Below are 18990 nucleotides of genomic sequence, written 5' to 3' on the forward strand. Positions count from 1 at the left end.
TATAGACTAGTATCGGACATATGGGCTAATAGCAGACTTATGGACTTGATCTGGACTGGGCTGGGATGTTTTCTTAATATACATTTACTGTTTGATATGAAGTTCTTATACATTTATGAGTGTCTCTGGATTTATTTCTCTTAGTCAAACTGGCCTAACACAACTCTTGTAGAAATCATTAAGGCCTTGTATTCCTACTATTGATCCTTCTTCTTTGTACACAACATTCACATTCCAATCACCAGTAACTTCAATGTATCCTGATTGTATGCCTGATCAATGGAAGACTGCAGAAGTTGGTAAAAATCTTCTACTTCTTCATCTTTGCCATTACTGGTTAGTGCATAAAGTTAAATAACAGTCACATGAACTGGATTTCCTTGAGAACACAGGGGTATCATCCCATCACTGACAGCATTGTATATAAGAATAGATTTTAAATGTTCTTTTTGAAGAGAAGCATGATACCATTCTTTAACTTCTCATTCCCAGAATAATAGAACCTATGACTAATAGATTGAAAATAGCCAATACCCATCATCTCAGCTCACTAATGCCTAGGATATTAATCTTCAAAGCATTCCATTTCATTTTTGATGCCTTCCAATTTTCCTTAATGCCTACTTCTTACATTCCAACATTAGATTACTGATGGCAGTTTAGAGCTGCTACTTCCTATTTTGAGTCACATGGCATCAGCAAAAAATGGTTCAAAAAGATTTCCTCTGTCCAAATTTTATAGTTGACTCTATTTTTAGGAAGCACTGCTATGGAAGTCATGCTTCAAATGCCTTCCAAACTGAAGGGAAACCTACTGCTGCTATCCTTAGCATGTCAACTCACTTATTTTTCAGAAGATCTAGTATGTGAAATATCAACGGCATAGTTCCCAGCAACGTGGGAGGCCACCACAGTATGACACACAGATGGACAGATTTTGTTCCACTTCTATGGCTCTTGGTTCTATAATGAGAACTTCCTACTCTTGTGTTCATTTCTAATTTCTCGCTGTCTGATGGACTTAGGTGGGCAAACAGGCAAGCATTCAACTGCCGATCAAATGTTTGGCAGTTTGAGTTCACCTAGAGGTGACTCAAAATAAAGGTCTGGAGATCGACTTGAGAGATGCTTTTTCAATTCTAAAATACTCGCTTGATTTCACCCCTCCCCCATTTAGAGACTGATAATTCCTAACTTTTCATTCATTAAAGGTAAAATGTATAACAGGTCCCTTGAAGTCCTGTGTGATAGTCCCAATTATGTGAGACAACTTCAGATTGGCACCTCCTTCTCTTGAGATCAAATCATACTTTTCTGACTCTCCATTGAGTGAGTCATTGTGGTTATGAACTGGACACAGTGAATGGTAAATGTTTCTCTGATTCAGGACTAACTATAGGTTAATGTGCCTCTGGTGGAAGGTGCCTCCTGACCACTAAAGCCTTATTTTCAACCTACTGTCAGTCTGCTGAAACCCATGGATTTCCACTGGTTTGATTTGTCAGTGCGCAATGTGCATGCTTCATTCAAGTCTCAGCCAGAGCTGAGGTAAGGGATTTAAAATACAGAATTTAGACCTCTTTCTTTTCTGGGGTTACCCATCAGTCTCCAAACAGTGCTTTCTGACTCTTGGAGAAAGAACTGGGGACTTACTACATACATGGCAATCACCTGGCTCCATCCTGGCACTCCCCTTCAAATCCTCCCTGCTTTCATTCCAGCTCCCTTTGGGAGGTGTTTTCAGAATGATGTGCCTGGTGAATGCTGGCTATTTGTGTGAGGATCAGTATGCAAGGAGCTCACCTCTTGACTGAGGTACTAAAAGCCCTACAAGGATTTTAGTGGTTGTTGTTTAATTTTGGCAGTTTATATCTTTTCTCGAGTCAGTTCTCCCTTTATTATAATGTAGTAGCCTAAAAAAAACTACTATGCTATCACTCTCTTGAATTAAAGACAGAGCACAAAGCTGAATATTGAAAGACTGATATCTAACAATGGTGGCGTTACATGACAGGTAGAAAAAAATCCCATGCCAACTAGAATATATAAAAACTTTGTCAAAATTTGTTTTAGAAGTTGTGTCAAAAGATCACCTTTTATAAAAAGTCAAGAATATATACACACAGAGAGCAACATTCTGTGACAGTCATTAAGGGTAAAGGGGTAGGGAGTCACTTTCTCAAATACAGACCTTACTATTTGGGTGATGGGAAAGGCAATACCAAATCTGGGTGAAAATGGCACAACTTGACTAAGGTCAATGAAGTCACTAGAAAGGTAATCAAGAGTAAGTGAAATTTTTGGATCCCTGGTGGCATAACAGGTTATGTGTTAGCCTAGTAACCACAAGTCAACAGTTCAAATCCACCAGCTGCTCCAAAGGATGAAAAATTAGGCTTTCTGCTTCTATAAAGATTAACACCCTCAGTACCCACAGGGGCAGTTCTACTCAGACACTAGATGGTCACCACAGGTCAGAATCAGCCTCAAAGCACTGAGCTTTGTTTGGGCTTTGGTTTGTTGTTGTTTTGGGTTTCTTTTGCATTTACATAGCATAAACAATTTTGCAGCAACAGCAGTAACAACCGAAAAAATGCATGTGTGGTTACAAGGGTAGACATGCATGCATATAAGTGGTAGGAAGGTATACGTGAGTGTCTGAACATGTGGAGATATGTAGGCATGGGGAGATATGCATATGTAGGCATGTTTAGGCATGTTCATTTGTGCTACAGATACAAGGGGCATGGTTAAAGATACCACCTAGACATTTCAAAAATCCGTGTGGCACTGGTTGTCTGGGTAAAGAGCCTAGGTCCATACACTAGTGGGACAATTCAGTCACTTGGCATAACGTGGTTCATAAAGACAGAGCTCTATGTTCCAGTTTGGTGAGTAGTAGTGTCCCTGACCTTAAAAACACACGAGGAGCCACCTAAGCTGCAACTATTAGTCTCTACTTGTCTACTGCGAGAGGATAAAGAAACACTAAGTCTCAAAGAGAAACTAATCTATTTAATGATAATCCCACAAGAACCATGGCTTCTTCAAGCAGGAGACTGTAAGAAGTAGATGGTGCCCAGCTACAACTACTGAGCATTATAACCAGGAACACAATAGAACAATGTTTCCTAAACTGCAATCCGCCCCCTCCCCAAATACCTATACTTTTATCCTGAATTATGGGCTATAGTACAAAAGTTTTTCGTTGCTGAGTAATTTTCTCTTTTCTTTTCTCCTGAAAATTGGGCAGTGGGTCTAATAAGTTCAGGAATAGAAAATTGTGGATAGAATGGGAGAAATTCTACAGCAAAATTTAGATTTCTTTAACAGGCCAGACTTACTGGACTGACGAAGGCCCCTGTCAGTCTATGAGACTGTTACTGTGAAGCCACCCTTATGGCCACCTTTTAGTCAAATGCTAGATTGGCTTATAAAATACACAATATTGCCCATGCATACTATGTTCCTTTAAATAATCAATTATTTGAAACCAAACTACTAACATTTGCACTACAGCAAAGACAGGGAAGCTAGATCAATGGAAACAGGACAGAAGAAAAGTCACACAAATGCTGGCACACTGTAAATGATATGGCCTAGGTCACAAAACAGCTTTTGTAGAAATTGTTAAGTGGGAGACTAATTTGCTGTGCACACTTTCACCTAATTATCAAATTGCACACACCTTGGATACATCACTGCAGTGCTCTTCCTGATGCCCCATCTTCCATGGGAACTGATTTTCTACTTCAGAAAATGGGGACTCTAATGGGTGAACCGGCATTCATCTGCATAGGCACCGAAGTTTACAGGCTCATGGAGCTATAGCTGAATGCTTTCCGGCAGAAACTTATGGAACAATGTCAAGACCACTGAGCATTTATTGGCAGCCCTAAAAGTTTCATAACATTTCCAGAGCAAAGGAGAAAACGGGCATTGTGACCGAGAGGCCACAGACTAGGGAGGGCTGCCTTCAAGCATGGCAAGGAAGAAGCTATTCTGACCCAAGACCTTCTTGAATATTTCTAATCATGAATTGTGATGTCTTAAGTTCTCTAATAAAACCCGTAATCATGAATATGGTCTGTGAGTTCTAGGTGGCATTAGCTGAGAGGTAGGGAGTGTCATGGTAGGGCAGTCAGTTACCAGTTAGAACTGGTAGGAAGACTGAAGGATGGAAGCATGTCTGACCTCAGCTTCATAGGAATAGGCCTTAGGCTGGTGTTGACTTAATTCTCCTTCCCCCTAGCGAAGACAGAGGAAGTCAGACACCACCTCCATGCCCTTTTTCACAGTTCTGTAATAAGTAATGCCCGGTGAAAAGAACTAATGCATGTGAATTACAGTGTTGGAAAAGAATATTGAAGAATATTGTGCATATTAAGAACTTGGTATTCAGGTAGCAGACGGACATTGGGCCTCCACTCAAGTACTTCCTCAATGCAAGAATACTTTGTTCTATTAAACTGACATTCCATGATGCTCACCTTCCCAACATGATCGCTGAAGACAAAGCAGGTCCATAAGCCAATGTGGCGAAGAAAGCTGATGGTGCCCGCCTATCAAAAGATATAGCATCTGGGGTCTTAAAGACCTGAAGATAAACAAGTGGCCATCTAACTCAGAAGCAACAAAGCCCACATGGAAGAAGCACACCAACTTGTGTGATAACGAGTTATTGAGGGGATCAGGTATCAGGCATCAAAGAACAAAAAAATCACATCATTATGAATAAGGCAGAGTGGGGACCCAAAGTCCATCTGTAGGCAACCGGACATCCCCTTACAGAAGGGTCATGGGAAGGAAACAAGTCAGTCAGTGTAGCCACAAACAACCTTCCTCTAGTTCTTTAATGCTTCCTCCCTCACCCCACTTGTCATGATTCCAATTCTACCTTACAAATCTGGCTAGACCAGAGGATTTATACAGGTACAGATAGGAACTGGAAACACAAGGAATCCAAGGCAGATAAACCCCTCAAGACCCAGTGGTAAGAGTGGCAATACCAGGAGGGTGGAGGGTAGGTAGGGTAGAAAAGGGGAACCGATCAAAGAATCTACATATAACCCCCTCCCTGGGGGGACGGACAACAGAAAAGTGAGTGAAGGGAGATATCAGACAGTGTAAGAAATGACAAAATGATAATAACTTATAAATTACAAATTTATAAACCTCAAGGGTTCATGAGGGAGGAGGGGCAGAGAGGGAGGGGAAAAAATGAGGAGCTGATACCAAGGGCCCAAGTAGAAAGTAAATATTTTGAGAATGATGATGGCAACAAATGTACAAATGTGCTTGACACAACAGATGGATGGGTTGATTGTGATAAGAGTTGTACAAGCCCCCAATAAAATGATTTTTTAAAAGAATATTGAATATACTATGAACTACCAGAACAAACAGTAAGATGCTCTTCAGAAGAGAGAATGGGGAGACTTAGTCTCAACTGCTATGGGCATGCCATCAGGAGGAACCAGTCCATGGAGTGGAACATCACTGTTGGTAAAGTGGAAGACTCTAGACAAGATGGACTGGCATAGTGGCGGCAGGAACAGGCTCAAATGTAGCGATAAGTGAGAGGATGGCGCATGATGCGGCAGCTTTGTTCTGTTGTGCACAGGGTCGCAACCCAGTGAGCGTATAAGACAGTACTGAACAGCAAGATGGGAACCCCCATTGTAACACAACATGCTCTCCCTTTTCATTCTCTCTTCCTTCCCTTAACTTTCTTAATTTCTAAAGAAAATGACTTAAAGTCAAAAATGTTTGTAAGTGACTGTTGATGATAGTGGTCGTATTTTTCATCTGAACGCATTGAGGAAAAGCCATCTGTATCTGTGACTCCAGGCTATCATGACAAGCTGAGAACACTCACAACCCAATACCTTTTCCTGTACTGACCAAAGTTCTGAGTGTCATGCAGGGCACTTCCTAGGTTAACAAGCTAGGAATACACTCTATATTACTTGAGAACTTTAGAATATGCTGTGGTATACAGTGATAGAAGGGTTGTCACAATACACAAAGTATGATGAGAGAGTAGTCATATGGCAAATGGCTGAAACTGCCAGGTCAGTCCGGCTGTCTCTGCTACCCCTTCGCATGGACAGTAAGCATTTGCTTATCCTCAGCCCCACTGCCCTTCTCTGGCCAGGAACACCCACCAATGCTGGCATTAACATTGGCACACATACTGGATCCGACACTTCGCATGCATGCCTTCTTTATGACGGTCAGGTCACTGGCTTGATTCTCACTTTGTCCAGTACTGCCTTAGTACGGGAAGAAAGCCACTTCAAAGCAGGGGAAACTGAAGGCACGCTGTCAATCCAAAAACCAGACCGGCAGAAACATTCTCGCACATCCTCTCCAGTTCATACGCACCCTCTAGGACAAAGCAGCAGGGTTGCGAATCTTTACGGGAGCACACTGCCACATCTTTCTCCTGAATACACTTCCAGAGTTCATACAACAAATAAAGTCGGACAAAAAATTGTAGCAAATGTCCGAATCTCGCCAAAAGCATAATAAAGTACTACTTGTCTCTCAGAATTACTACAGTGATAAAATGATTGAGGAAAGTGAGTCAGGATGTGTGTGTGTGTGTCATGTCCAGCAAAGAACATAAAAATAAAAACAGAAACATCAATACTAGGGAGCTTCACAAAGTGTGTGAGAAAATCCTGTACCTCTTCATTCTATTTCTCCACAGACTTTTGATGCCTCCTCATACAAAACTACAAAGTTAAGAGTTAGGCTTAGGTGTTTTATATCTATCCCTCCTTCTCCACCACAGAATGTTCAAACTGATTTTTAAACAACAAGATAGGGTTAGGCCTAGGCATTGAATAACTCACCCTCTTTTCCATCAGAGTTTTTTCACTGACTCTTTAAACCAGGCATCCTCAAACTACGGCCCGTGGGCCACATGCAGCCCACCAAGGACCTTTATCCGGCCCGCCGGGTGTTTTTGCCCCATTTGTTTATTTACTTCAAAATAAAGTATGTGCAGTGTGCATAGGAATTTGTTCAAAGTTTTTTTTAAACTATAGTCCAACCCTCCAAAGGGTCTGAGGGACAGTAAACTGGACCCCCGTTTAAAAAGTGTGAAGACCCTGCTTTAAACAGTTAGTTGAGGAGTTACTAGCCTTCAGTAGAAGGCACACCCTCCTTTAAGACCATAAATAGTTTCATTGACAATGTACAATGCTATCCCAGGCCAAAAGAGTTAGATGCTACAAATTCCCAACATGATTTACCGTATATACTCGCGTATAAGTCAAGTTTTTCAGCACAAAAAATGTGCTGAGAAACTGGAGTTCAGCTTATACACGGGTCAGTGGTACACCAGCAAGGTGTAACATCTCGCTGCCCCCGCCCCCCCACCCACTGAGGTAATGGGACGAGCGCCAGTTATCTCACGGGCCCCACTGACACTTCAGGGCTTTGAATGTTTGTTTATTCACACGTAAACAATCAGAGCCATCCTATGATGTGTATCTTTGAATAAGCCTTTTAAAGACCCTGTGTGAAGAATGTGGCATGAATGGATGTCATCTGGTCAAGCCCGACTAACAAAAGGAGGAAATCTCATGAAGCCTGACATAGAGTTAATAGCAAAGTGGTTCAAGATGCATGGGAAGACATTCCAGAAGACATGGTGCGACGTGCCTTCCAGAAATGTAGTATTAGTAATGCTATGGATAGCAGTGAAGACTGTGCTTTGTATGAAAATGACAGCAGCAATGGTGATGACGGCGATCTCAGTGAGGACAGCGTCTATGATGACCTCACACCAGCTGAAGCTCTGCACTGGGATATGGATGATGATGAGGAATCCAGTTTTGAAGGATTTTAACTCTTTACATTTTAGCTTGGTTGCTGATTGAGCTCAGGAAATAGTACTCGTAAGGTATCATTGTTGATACCTTATTGTTTTTGTTGAACCTATTTTCCACTTACCGTGCTGGTTTACTAATGTTCAATGACTTGTTGTCCTTTTATTTAAAATAAATATTTAAATACATTACTCCACTGATGTTTCAATTTTTAGTAATTTTATTTTCATTTGTTTTGATTATTGAAACTCACCAATAGCTTCTGCATTTTCCACCCTAGGCTTATACTCAGGTCGGCTTATATTCGAGTATAGACGGTAAGTGAAACTTCACATATATCCCTAGGTACAGATGAAACACAGGAAATCCAGGACAGATGAACCCCTCAGGACCAGTGGTGAGCATGGTGATACCAAAAGGTGGCGGGAAGGCAGGGTAGAAAGGGGGAACTGATCACAAGGATCTACATATAACTTCCTCTCTGGGGAGGCAAACAACAGAAAAGTGGGTAAAGGGAGACATCGGACACTGTAACACATGACAAAATAATAATAATTTATAAATTAACAACGGTTCATGAGGGAGCGGGGAGGGAGGGGCAAAACGAAGAACTGATACCAGGGGCTCAAGTAGAAAGCAAATGTTTTGAGAATGATGATGGCAACAAATGTGCTTGACACAATGGATGGATGTATGGATTGTGGTAAGTATTGTACCAGCCCCCAATAAAATGATTTAAGAAAAAAAAATCTAATTCCAACATTGAAAGCTACTTCTTGCTAAAATAGCCAAACTATTATGAGCAAAACATAGTATGTCTTCGTGTTGAACAAAAAAAGAATATGATTAAGTCATATTGAATCAAGGTCCTGCAAAATTAGGATCCTCATAGATGGACCCACTAGTCCTCAAAGTGAAGTCGAGTTGTGTAGCCGCACCTGATACCTATGTGGTTTTCCTTCTCAGTCCCTGTTCTCTCCCAGTCTGTTCCATCTTAAGCCATTGCAAGTCACTGCCTACATTTCCAAATCTGAGATGAAAAACCATATTACACAATCAAGTTTTATAATGTCTATTAACTCAGAATTATTTAAACTGTATACCTTCAACATCAGAAAATGTTGGGAAGAATCAAAATTAAAAACATCCTGAAGGAAAAATAGTTAAAAGAGAACAACCATTTTTGAAAGAAAATAAAACATTTAATAAAAATGTAAGAAATGAGGAGGGCTTATATCCCATCCTCATGAAGACTTTTATTAAACACAACCGAATTTGCCTACCAGAGCCTTGTCTCAAAGCATAGTCTCTACCTTGTATCCGGGTCCTAGCTGGTGAATGGCAAATATTTGGGCCGGGTTAAGGGCTTCGCTGAACACGTACACGGCGCCCAGCTGGCCACAGAACACCCTGTTGGCATCAGCAGTCTCTGAAGATCCCAGAAAGCACTTGTCGTAGCTCTGAGGGTAAACAGTCACACACACAAATATCAAATGCATGATTTAGTAAGGACACATGTAGGCTTCCTGGCTGGAAAGCTATTAAAGCAGAACAAAGCTTCACATTAAGCGTACAGTGTGGCACGTTTACCTAATTCAAGCTGGCAAAAAGTTTTAGGTAAAAACATTGGTTAGTTAAAGAACATACTAAGGGTTCAGCCAACAAAAAAATAGCCTACTCCAATTTAACCTAAACTACTCTCCAAATGTGAGTAATTTGCCAAACTAAAACTAATTTTAAAACGCTAAGGATTTACAGTTGGCCACAGACTGGCTCAATCTGAGAATGACTTTTTGGAGAGATTAGCCATCAGCACATGGGGCCTCACTGTCTAACCCCCCTATCTCTCCATCCCTGCTGGGCCCCTCCTATTCCCTTCACCGAGCCAGGACAGCAGGAAAGGTAGGCCCTTCTGGCGTCTGAGGACACTGCTGGGAGAAATGCAGACACCATGACCACCAGTGGCACAGGGCGCTCCACCCGGAGACCTCAGTGACAAGAAGCCACTGTCCGGCAGCAGACAACTCAGGGTCAGTCAAAAGGACCACTGGGGCTTAAACCGCCCTGTGAAATAAAGACGCTGTGCTCGGATGGGCAGACAGGAAGCCATCCTACATCTGAGAAAGTGGTGATAAAGTCATTCACTCAGGAGTTCATGATGGTGGCCCAACTCTGAGTTCCTTGGGCAGAAAAAACAATCTTTTCATGGAAAAGGCCAGAAAAATCAACATTTGAAGCTTTGAGGGTCATGCTTCACTTCTGCCATATATTCTTTAATATTTTTTGTTTTGTTTTTGCTCGGTTGGCTGTCTTTCAAACACCACTTTACAACTGCAAAAGTCATTCTTAGCAGTTCCTGGAGGCCTGGCTTGAAGGAGATCTGAGGCGAGACGGTTGGTGCACCTTTAGGCCTGGAGTGGCTCCGGACATGATGGTGCCTCTTTGCTGTGACTCTACTGGGTGGGCCAGATGGACACCTGGGACAGTCCCAGGATCAGGCAGAGTAAGACCTCATAAGGGTCTAACTCTAGGACAGGGACAGAGAAGGCCTGAGGTTTTGACTCTTGGATTTTCTCCTGAACCCCATTGGGCAACCTCCTCCTTAGGCAGCAGACAATATTTTGTTGTTACAACTGGAACAGGCACTTCACTCAGCTCTTGGGCATATCTTTCACCCTGAGCCAGAATGATGTTCTCAGACTGTGAACCAGGATCGCCTGGCTTGGCAAGACCCTCCTCAAAAGGACCTTTCTGCAGGGTAAGGTGTGAGTGCCCAGCCCTTAGTCTGCAAATGAGACCCCATAATGTGACTCTCTACTGGCTTCACAACCTCCTCTGCCTGGGGGCTCTGTCCCCTCCTCTCCCCTGACAGCTCCAACACAATGGTGCAGGTACTGTCCTTGAACTGGCCCCTTGTGCCTCAAAACCTTTGCACTCCAGTATCCACCGAGGGTGGAGCATCCCCAAGAGTCACACGGCTCTACTCCCTCACCTCTTCTGAGAGACATCACCTTTGGACACACTAGCCTCCCCCTCAGAGCACCCCAGGTTTCCCTCCATCACACTGTTTATGCACATTCAAAGGAGAGGGAAACACTTTTTAATGTGAGAGATTCAGGAGAAAACAGGATCCTGAATTTATGTTTCCTGGACTAAAATAATTTGGCCCTATCATTCTACTCTTTCTGTTTATTTCATCATACCCTTCAGCAACATTGTCATACTATGTTTTAAACAAAAATTTCACTTAACAATAAGAAACCAATTCTAGAAAGAAGTAAAACTCTATTTAATTTTTTAAAAAACTTACATCATTTGTGTTAACATGCCAAGCCATATCCCCATAGGAAACCAGCTGTCCATTAACATAACACCGGATCTCACTGTTCCTCCACCGGTTGTAAATGTGGACGATGCTGATCATGTACCACTGAAAGGAAAGACATGCACAACACTGAACAGCAGCACACAGCAATGCCTGCTTCTCACTGGAGCCTTCCTAAGACTGGGAGTAACGCTCGGAGCGTATCAGCGGTCCTCTCCTTCCCTTGGGGCTGCCCTTTTAGTTTTGCAAGGTTGACCGTTCTACCACATGCAGTCAATTCAATCCTGAACCTGAAAGATGACTAAGTGCCACAGTGTGGGGCTGTCTCTACCAGTCCAGGGAGCCTGGTCTCTTAGATAATTCTGAGTTTTGATCCACATTTTTCTTCCACTCTTTGTAGAATCTTTTAATGTGACCTTTTTCAGAGGTATTGGTAGTAAAATACACACCTTTTTCTAAGTCACTTCACTCTATAGAATCTTTACCCAGAATTCAATGGAATCTTTAACCAGAATTAATTACATACTGCATCTTTTTTAAAATCAGTAAGCTACAGGTATATTAGCCTTCATTGAACCAGAAGAGAGATATCTATAAATAGGCATTTAACATCTCGTGTTTTAACAACCACTTTGACGAGAATGAGGGCAGAGTGGAACCCCAAAGCCCATCTGCATACAATTGGACATCACCACACAGAAGGGTCACAAGGAAGGGATGAGCCAGCTGGGGTGCAATCTAGCACTGACAAAACACACAACATTCCTTTAGTTCTTTAATGGTTCCTCCCCCACCCCAACTATCATGGCCCTAGTTCTATCTTACAAATCTGGCTAGACCAGAGCAAGTATATACTACTACAGATAAGAGCTCTAGACACACAGATTCCAAGACAGATAAATCCCTCAGGGCCAATATTAAGAGCAGTGATACCCTGAGGGTAGGGGGGTGGTGTGGAGAAAAGGGGGAGAAAGGGGAACACAATTGCAATGATCAGCTTATAACACCCCTCCGGGTGTGGGGGGGAATAGAAATGTGGGGAAAGGGAGGCGGTGGATGATGTAAAATATGAAAATACAAATGATCTATAAATTATCAAGGGGTCATGAGGGTTGGAGAGGGAAGGGTAAAAGAAGATGATAGGTGCTCAAGTAGAAAAAAAAGTTTGGAAATGATGATGACAAAATATGCACAAATGTGTGTTTTATACAATCAATGTATGGGTTGTTATAAGAGCTGTAAGGGGGAAAAAAGAGCTGTAAGAGGCCCCAATAAAATTATTTATTAAAAAAAAAACCAAACTCGTGTTTTCAAATCAAGAACATTTTCAAATTAAAATACCCCATAAAGGAGCAAAGCAATGAAGTCCTCAGGGAACACCAAAATAATCTTTGAAGCCTGGGCGTGGCACCCATCAGACTCAAACCAGGAACCACTCCTAAAGGTCAACCAACACACCAGGAACTATTTATAAGCTTTTCTTTCTTCTTTCCTTCTTTCTTTTTTTTGTGGTTTTTTTGGGGGGGTCTTTGGTTGTTTTTGGTTTGTTTTACGCTCTCTTGTTTTTGTGCTTATTTTTGTCTCTGCATGTCTATCTAGATAAGATAGGCAAGACAAGGAGGTTAAAACAACAGGACCCAGGGATTTTTGGGGTGGGGGAGTGGGGGGAGGAAGTAGGTGTTAACAAACCTAGGGACTAGGGAACAACAAGTGATCTAAAAACGATGGTGAGGAGGGCATAGGATGCCTGATAGGGCTTGATTAAGGGCAATGTAACCGAGAGGAATTAATGAAACCTGAATGAAGGCCGAACACAATAGTGGGACAAGAGGAAAGTAAAAGGAAATAGAACAGAGAACTAGAAGGCAAAACACATTTATAGAGGTCTAAATATAGGCATGTACATATGTAAATATATTTATACATAACAATAAGGAAATAGATCTTTGTACATATACTTATCTATTAAGTATTAAGGTAGCAGAAGGGCATTTGGTCTCTATGCAAGTACTCCCTCAATGCAAGAGCATTTTGCTCAAATAACCTGGCATTCTACGATGCTCACCTACCCAACACAATCACTGAAGACAAAATGGGTGCATAAGTAAATGGGGTGAAGAAAGCTGATGGTTCCCAGTTATCAAAAGATACAGCATCTGGGGTCTTAAAGGCTTGAAAATAAACAAGCAACCATCAAGGTGAGAAGCAACAAAGCCCACATGGAAGAAGCACACCAGCCTGTGTGGTCATTGGGTGTCAATAAGATTGGATATCAGGCATCAAAAAACAAAAAAAAAAAATCATATCATTGTGAATGAGGGGGAGTGTGAAGTGGAGACCCAAAGCCTATCTGTAGGCAACTACACATCCCCTTACAGAAGGGCCACGAGGAAGAGACGAGCCAGTCAGGGTGCAGTATAGAACCAATGAAACATACAACTTTCCTCTAGTTCTTTAATGCTTCCCACACCCACCCTCACTATCATGATTCAAATTCTACCTTACACATCCAGCTAGACCAGAGCATGTACACTGGTACAGATAAGAACTGGAAACACAGGGAATCCAGGACAGACAAATCCCTCAGGACCAATAATGAGAGTAGCGATACCAGGAGGGTAGAGGGAAGGTTGAGGTAGAAAGGGAGAACCAATCACAAGGCTCTATATATAACCTCCTCCCTGGGGCAGACAACAGAAAAGTGGGTGAAGGGAGACAATGGTCAGTGTAAGACTTGAAATAATAATAATAATTTATAAATTATCAAGGGTTCATGAGGGAAAGAAGAGGAAGGGGGGTTAAGAAAGAGGAGCTGATACCAAGGGCTCAAGAAGAAAGAAAATGTTTTGAAAATGATGATGGCAACAAATGTACAAATTTGCTTGACACAATGAATGGATGTGTGGATTGTGATGAGATGTAGAAGCCCCTGATAAAATGATTTTTAAAAAAGACTGGAGTAGAGAATTCAAATTCTGGAAAAGCAAACACTTCCTGCCCAAAACAGTTTAAAGAGAAAGAATCCTATATGATCTAAACTTGCCAGCCAATCTAGCACAGACAAGCATTCATTTAACACATATCACTTGAGATCAAACGGTTATGGCCCAGCTGAGTCAGTGCACTCGGCAAGAAGAATTCCACATGCACACAGAGTTGAACTGGTGTCCCAGCTTGCTAGCTCCCTGATTTCTGGTCACCAATTTGGCATCCCTGGGTGACTATTTCCACCTCTAAAAAGGGGCAGTGAGAATGTCTACTTTGTGGACTACCTATGAGTATTGTGGATTAATAGGGCTGCATAAAAACCAAGAAAGAACTCTAGAGACACACTTGACACGCACATATAAGACACTACGAGGCAAACTATACTGCTGCCTTCCACGTAGTTCCTCATAAGATCTCTTTCTACTCAAACTGTGATTATTCCATCTTCAAAATCATTTATCCACTCCACACAATGCCAAGCAATGACTCCCTCGGAGAAACAGACCCATAACCTATTACAAAGCCATGGGGGATTCTTCAACCAAAGCCATAGCCATCTGAAGGTCTGCGGAGAAGAAGAAGACATCACTGATGGAGCTCTAGGGCACTCAAGGTTAGGCTGGGAGTGAACGGGGATGACTGAGTAAGGGCTGGGGAAGTCAGGCCCTGGTACCAATTAACAAAGCATAATAGTGGGAGTTTATGAAAAGAAATGGGCAAGAGCCATGCTGAAAAGGGAACCTCTAGGAGACGACCCTGGGGGAAGTTGGCCTCTAAAATTGGGGGGGGGTTGTTTAATAATTACTCAAATAATTTTTAACCACAAAGAAAAATGATCATCTAGCTAAGAGGGTGTAGTGAGTTAGGCATTGGGCTATGGTTCAAACCCATCAGCCACTCTTGGGCCCATAAACACATACTGTCTTGGAAACCCTATTGGGTAGTTCTACTCTGTCCTATATAAATGGTCATGATGAGTCAGACACCGATCTGATAGCAAAATGGGATGCTAACAGCAAGTGCAAGTGCTGATTTAGAAAAGGCGGTTTCCTTTTATTCAACAATGGTTTTGAAGCCTCTCTCAATTATCAGAAGCTTCACATTTTTTCTTCTCTTGGCACTATGTGGGAGTAGGGGTGGGGGCAGGGGGTGGTGGGGTGGGTGTGCTTCAAAACATTCTCAGGAAAATAGAATTAAAAGGTAATGGGTGTTTTCATGACCTTTTGGAAACTCCTTAGATGTACTCTACGAATGAGGGACCTTAAGTGGGTTTTTCAGTGATTCAATATAACTGATTTTTGACTTGATATTTTTCCCCACTTGCTATTTCTTTATGAGGGGAAATGAGCACATATGTGGAGGGCTGTGGTTAGGTGCTGTCTGGTGGAGTCCAACTGATATTGACCCCAATCCGAAAGAAGGAAGCACGTCCCTCCTGCACCATCCTCACAGTCAGGGTATGTTTGGGCCCATGGTTGTAATCAATATGTCAAACCATCTCCTTGAGGCTCTTCCGCATTTTTCACCAAGCAAGCAGAATGTCCTTCCAGGGATATTCTCAAAATGTCTAAAGCATCTGATACAAAGTCTTGCTACCCTCACTTTTAAGAAACATTCTAGTTACACTTCTTCCAGGGCAGGTTCATTGGTTCTCCTGGCATAGTAGTTTCAATATTCTTCATCAACACCACACTTCACAGGCATCCTTTCTCCTTCCATCTTCTTTATACAATATCCAACTTACGCAGGAGATTGAAATACCATGGCTGCATCAAACACACCTTGGACTTCAAGGTGACACCAAATCTAGACACTACGCATATCAAGACATATTCATAAAAGCAGGATAGTAACAGGAACCAGAAAAATATCTAGAGTAAAAAAATTATAAGTTAAATATTACAATATGAATATAGAGAATGAAAATAAAGATGAGAAAGCATGATATGATATTTATGTAATTACCAAGAGCAACTAATATGGATTCTGCATTGATTGTTGTGTAATTTATGCTAATGATTTACATGCAGTTCCACAATGTCAGACAGCTAGTAAGTGTTGCAGGTGAGCAGCAAAGTTTTAAAATGAAGATTTCTTTTCAAAGACAGTAAAGTTCTTATTGTAAAGGCCAGTCGCAACTTAACACATCTAGAATTTTTATTTTAAAAGATGACTAAAAAAAAATAATTTATTCTGAGTAACAGAAAAGTGCCGTCAAACACAGATGTTTGCCTTTCTGGCTCTCTGGGCAGCATCAGGGCAGCTAGTACTCACGTGGCCAAATTGGAGATTAAGAAAGTGGTTGATCTAGCAACTATGAAAGACTGGTATAATGTGAATGTGCCAGTTATGTTCAATACAAGAAATACTAACAATTTTCCCAGTTATGAGGGCCTTGTTTCTGAAGTGAGTGCTGCTGGTCTGTGAATGACAAAGTTGCGAATGGAAGAGTCCAGCTAATTAGTGAGTATGTGCGGGGAAAACACAACCCGTTCAACTTCCGTGGAATGGATGGTACCTAGGACAAAGTGTCAAAAAATGGCAGGCCATGACTGAAACTGCAGGATGATGTCAAGCCTACCAATCTGTGTTGGTTTCACTACAAAACCTAATGATCAGACAGGATAGTTCTTTTGGTTCATGACAACAGGTTCACTAAATCTGGAAGAAATGACAGAATCTATGACCCAAGAGGTGCCAATCATTAAACTAATTCCAGACAGCAATAGGGAAGACAGAGAAAGGATTTGCCTATCTAATTATCTAAAAATGCTGAAGAAGGCCATGCTGGAAAATCGGAAAACTCATAGAGCTTCCTGGTGAGAGTGGTGATTCTGGGAAAGGTACTGGAGAAGAGATAGAGCTAACATGGGATGAGCTGATGGCTATGAGCCACCCATTCAAGAATGTGTTTATAATCCAGACTTTGAAAGAGGAGATATGAAAGAAGAAGTGGTAAAACTTTAGAATTTTCAAGGCCTGTTAGAACTTTTGGCTTTTGAAAACCCACCTCCCTCCTGCCGATGTTCCCTTCAGAGTCCCTTAGCCTCACTCATACACAGAGAAGAGTCACAAATGGAAATGGATGTTTCAAAAGCTAATAATATTAAAACAGAAAGGAATAAGAACATGAGTTAAATTGCTTCTTCATGGTTAATGACAATTTCATTTAGTTTGTAATGTCTATCTTTTCTTATTCGTACTCTTTAAATCTCTCCTAAACTTGTCTGACGAGAATCATTACCAAGATCATTTGTTTAAAATATATATTCCTAACATGAACACTGTGATTTCTAAGCAACTGTAATTGTAACCAGTTCCCATTAAGATTCAAGTTCTGTGTGGGTTCCATTTCAACCATGATGGATCAGAATGTCTGGAGGAGACGCAACAGCATTTACATAAAAGTCTGAGAGGCAAATAAACCACCAAAAATTAAAGAACGGAAATTAGCCCTTATGAATTCAGATGCAAAAGTGCTCAACGAATTTCTAGACAACAGAAGTCGGCAGCATATCAAACTAACAACATAACACAATTAGGTAGGATTCACACCAGGGATGCAAGAGAAGTTTAAGACTATGAAAATCAGTCAATGTAATTTACCACATTAAAAAAAAAACAAAGGAGAAGAATCTCATGATCATTTCAAGCCATGCAAAAATGGCATTTAATAAAATGTTTATTCTTTTTGGATAAAAAAGAACTTTCAAGAATAGAAGGAAACTTCCTCGCCATAATTAAAGGCAGATATACAAAGCTAATAGGAAGCTTGATTCTCAGTGAAGAGAGAGTGAACACACTACTTTTCACAAGAGGAACATGGCAAGGATGTCCACGGTCACCACTCACAGTCGATACTGAGAAGAACCCCACTCCAGTGAAGCAAGAAAGGGAAACAGCACATCCACCCAAATACACAGAGACAAGAAAGATGATGCCTCTGCAGCCGGCATGAACCTGTATCTAGAGAGCCCCGGCTATGTCTCAAGAAATCACTGGACCTAATAGAGAGGTCAAGAGTAAAGTGACAGGGTTCAAAATCTGCAGATAAAAATTGATTGGATTCCTCTACAGAAAGAACTCCCAAAAGAAAAGCAAGAAAACAACAGCATTCACAATAGCAGCCTGCCCACTTCCCAAAGGATAGAATACCTAGGAGTAAGTCTAACCAGAGGCATTGAAGACTTACAAAAGGAAAACTATAAAACACTACAACAAGAAACAAAAAGACCTTCATAAATGAAAAAACATACCACATTACTGAACTGGAAGAGTTAACATTATGAAAATGCCAATATTACCCATATCCATAGATATAACGTAATCCTTGAAGTGGAAAAACTCATTTCCAACTGTAAATCGAAAGAAAAGAGGCCCTGGACAGCTAAAGCAATCTTGAAGATGAAGAACAAAGCAGAGGTCTCACACTTCCCAATCTCAAAATTTACTGTACAGCCATAGTAGTAAAAACATCATGACACTAGTACAGCAGCAGGCACAAAGATGAATGGAATAGAAATGAAAAGTCAGAAGTAAGCCCATCACGCTATGGAAAGCTGATCTTGGATCAATGGTTAAAGTCCATTCCCCGCTGAGGAAAGACAGGCTCTATATCAAATAGTGCTGGCAAAAAAATGGCTATCTCACTGATTAAAAAACTAAAAACAGAGAACAGCAATTGTTGGCAAGCTTGTGAGAAGATTAGAACTCAAATACACTGTGGGTGTGGTTGAAAAAATGATATAATCTCTAAGAAAGCAGTGTGGTGCTCCTTCAAGAAGTTAGGAATAGGCATACCATGTGATCCAGTCACCCACTACTAGTTATATGTCT

The 18990-nt window shown here is 41.4% G+C and overlaps 1 protein-coding gene across 4 annotated transcripts in view; it reads right to left on the reverse strand.

Moving 5' to 3' along the window:
• NBEA (neurobeachin) overlaps nt 1–18990 on the reverse strand; it is a 514531-nt gene that overhangs the window by 398375 nt on the left and 97166 nt on the right. For all 4 annotated transcript variants that reach the window (XM_075562753.1, XM_075562752.1, XM_075562751.1 and 1 more), the window contains exons 7-8: nt 11152–11271; nt 9155–9301 (exon numbers count right to left, since the gene is read on the reverse strand). In XM_075562753.1, the coding sequence (XP_075418868.1) occupies nt 9155–9301; nt 11152–11271 (267 nt within the window). The remainder of the gene's footprint in view (nt 1–9154; nt 9302–11151; nt 11272–18990) is intronic.

Source organism: Tenrec ecaudatus, chromosome 11 (genome assembly GCF_050624435.1).
Source record: "Tenrec ecaudatus isolate mTenEca1 chromosome 11, mTenEca1.hap1, whole genome shotgun sequence".
Taxonomy (NCBI): Eukaryota; Metazoa; Chordata; class Mammalia; order Afrosoricida; family Tenrecidae; genus Tenrec; species Tenrec ecaudatus.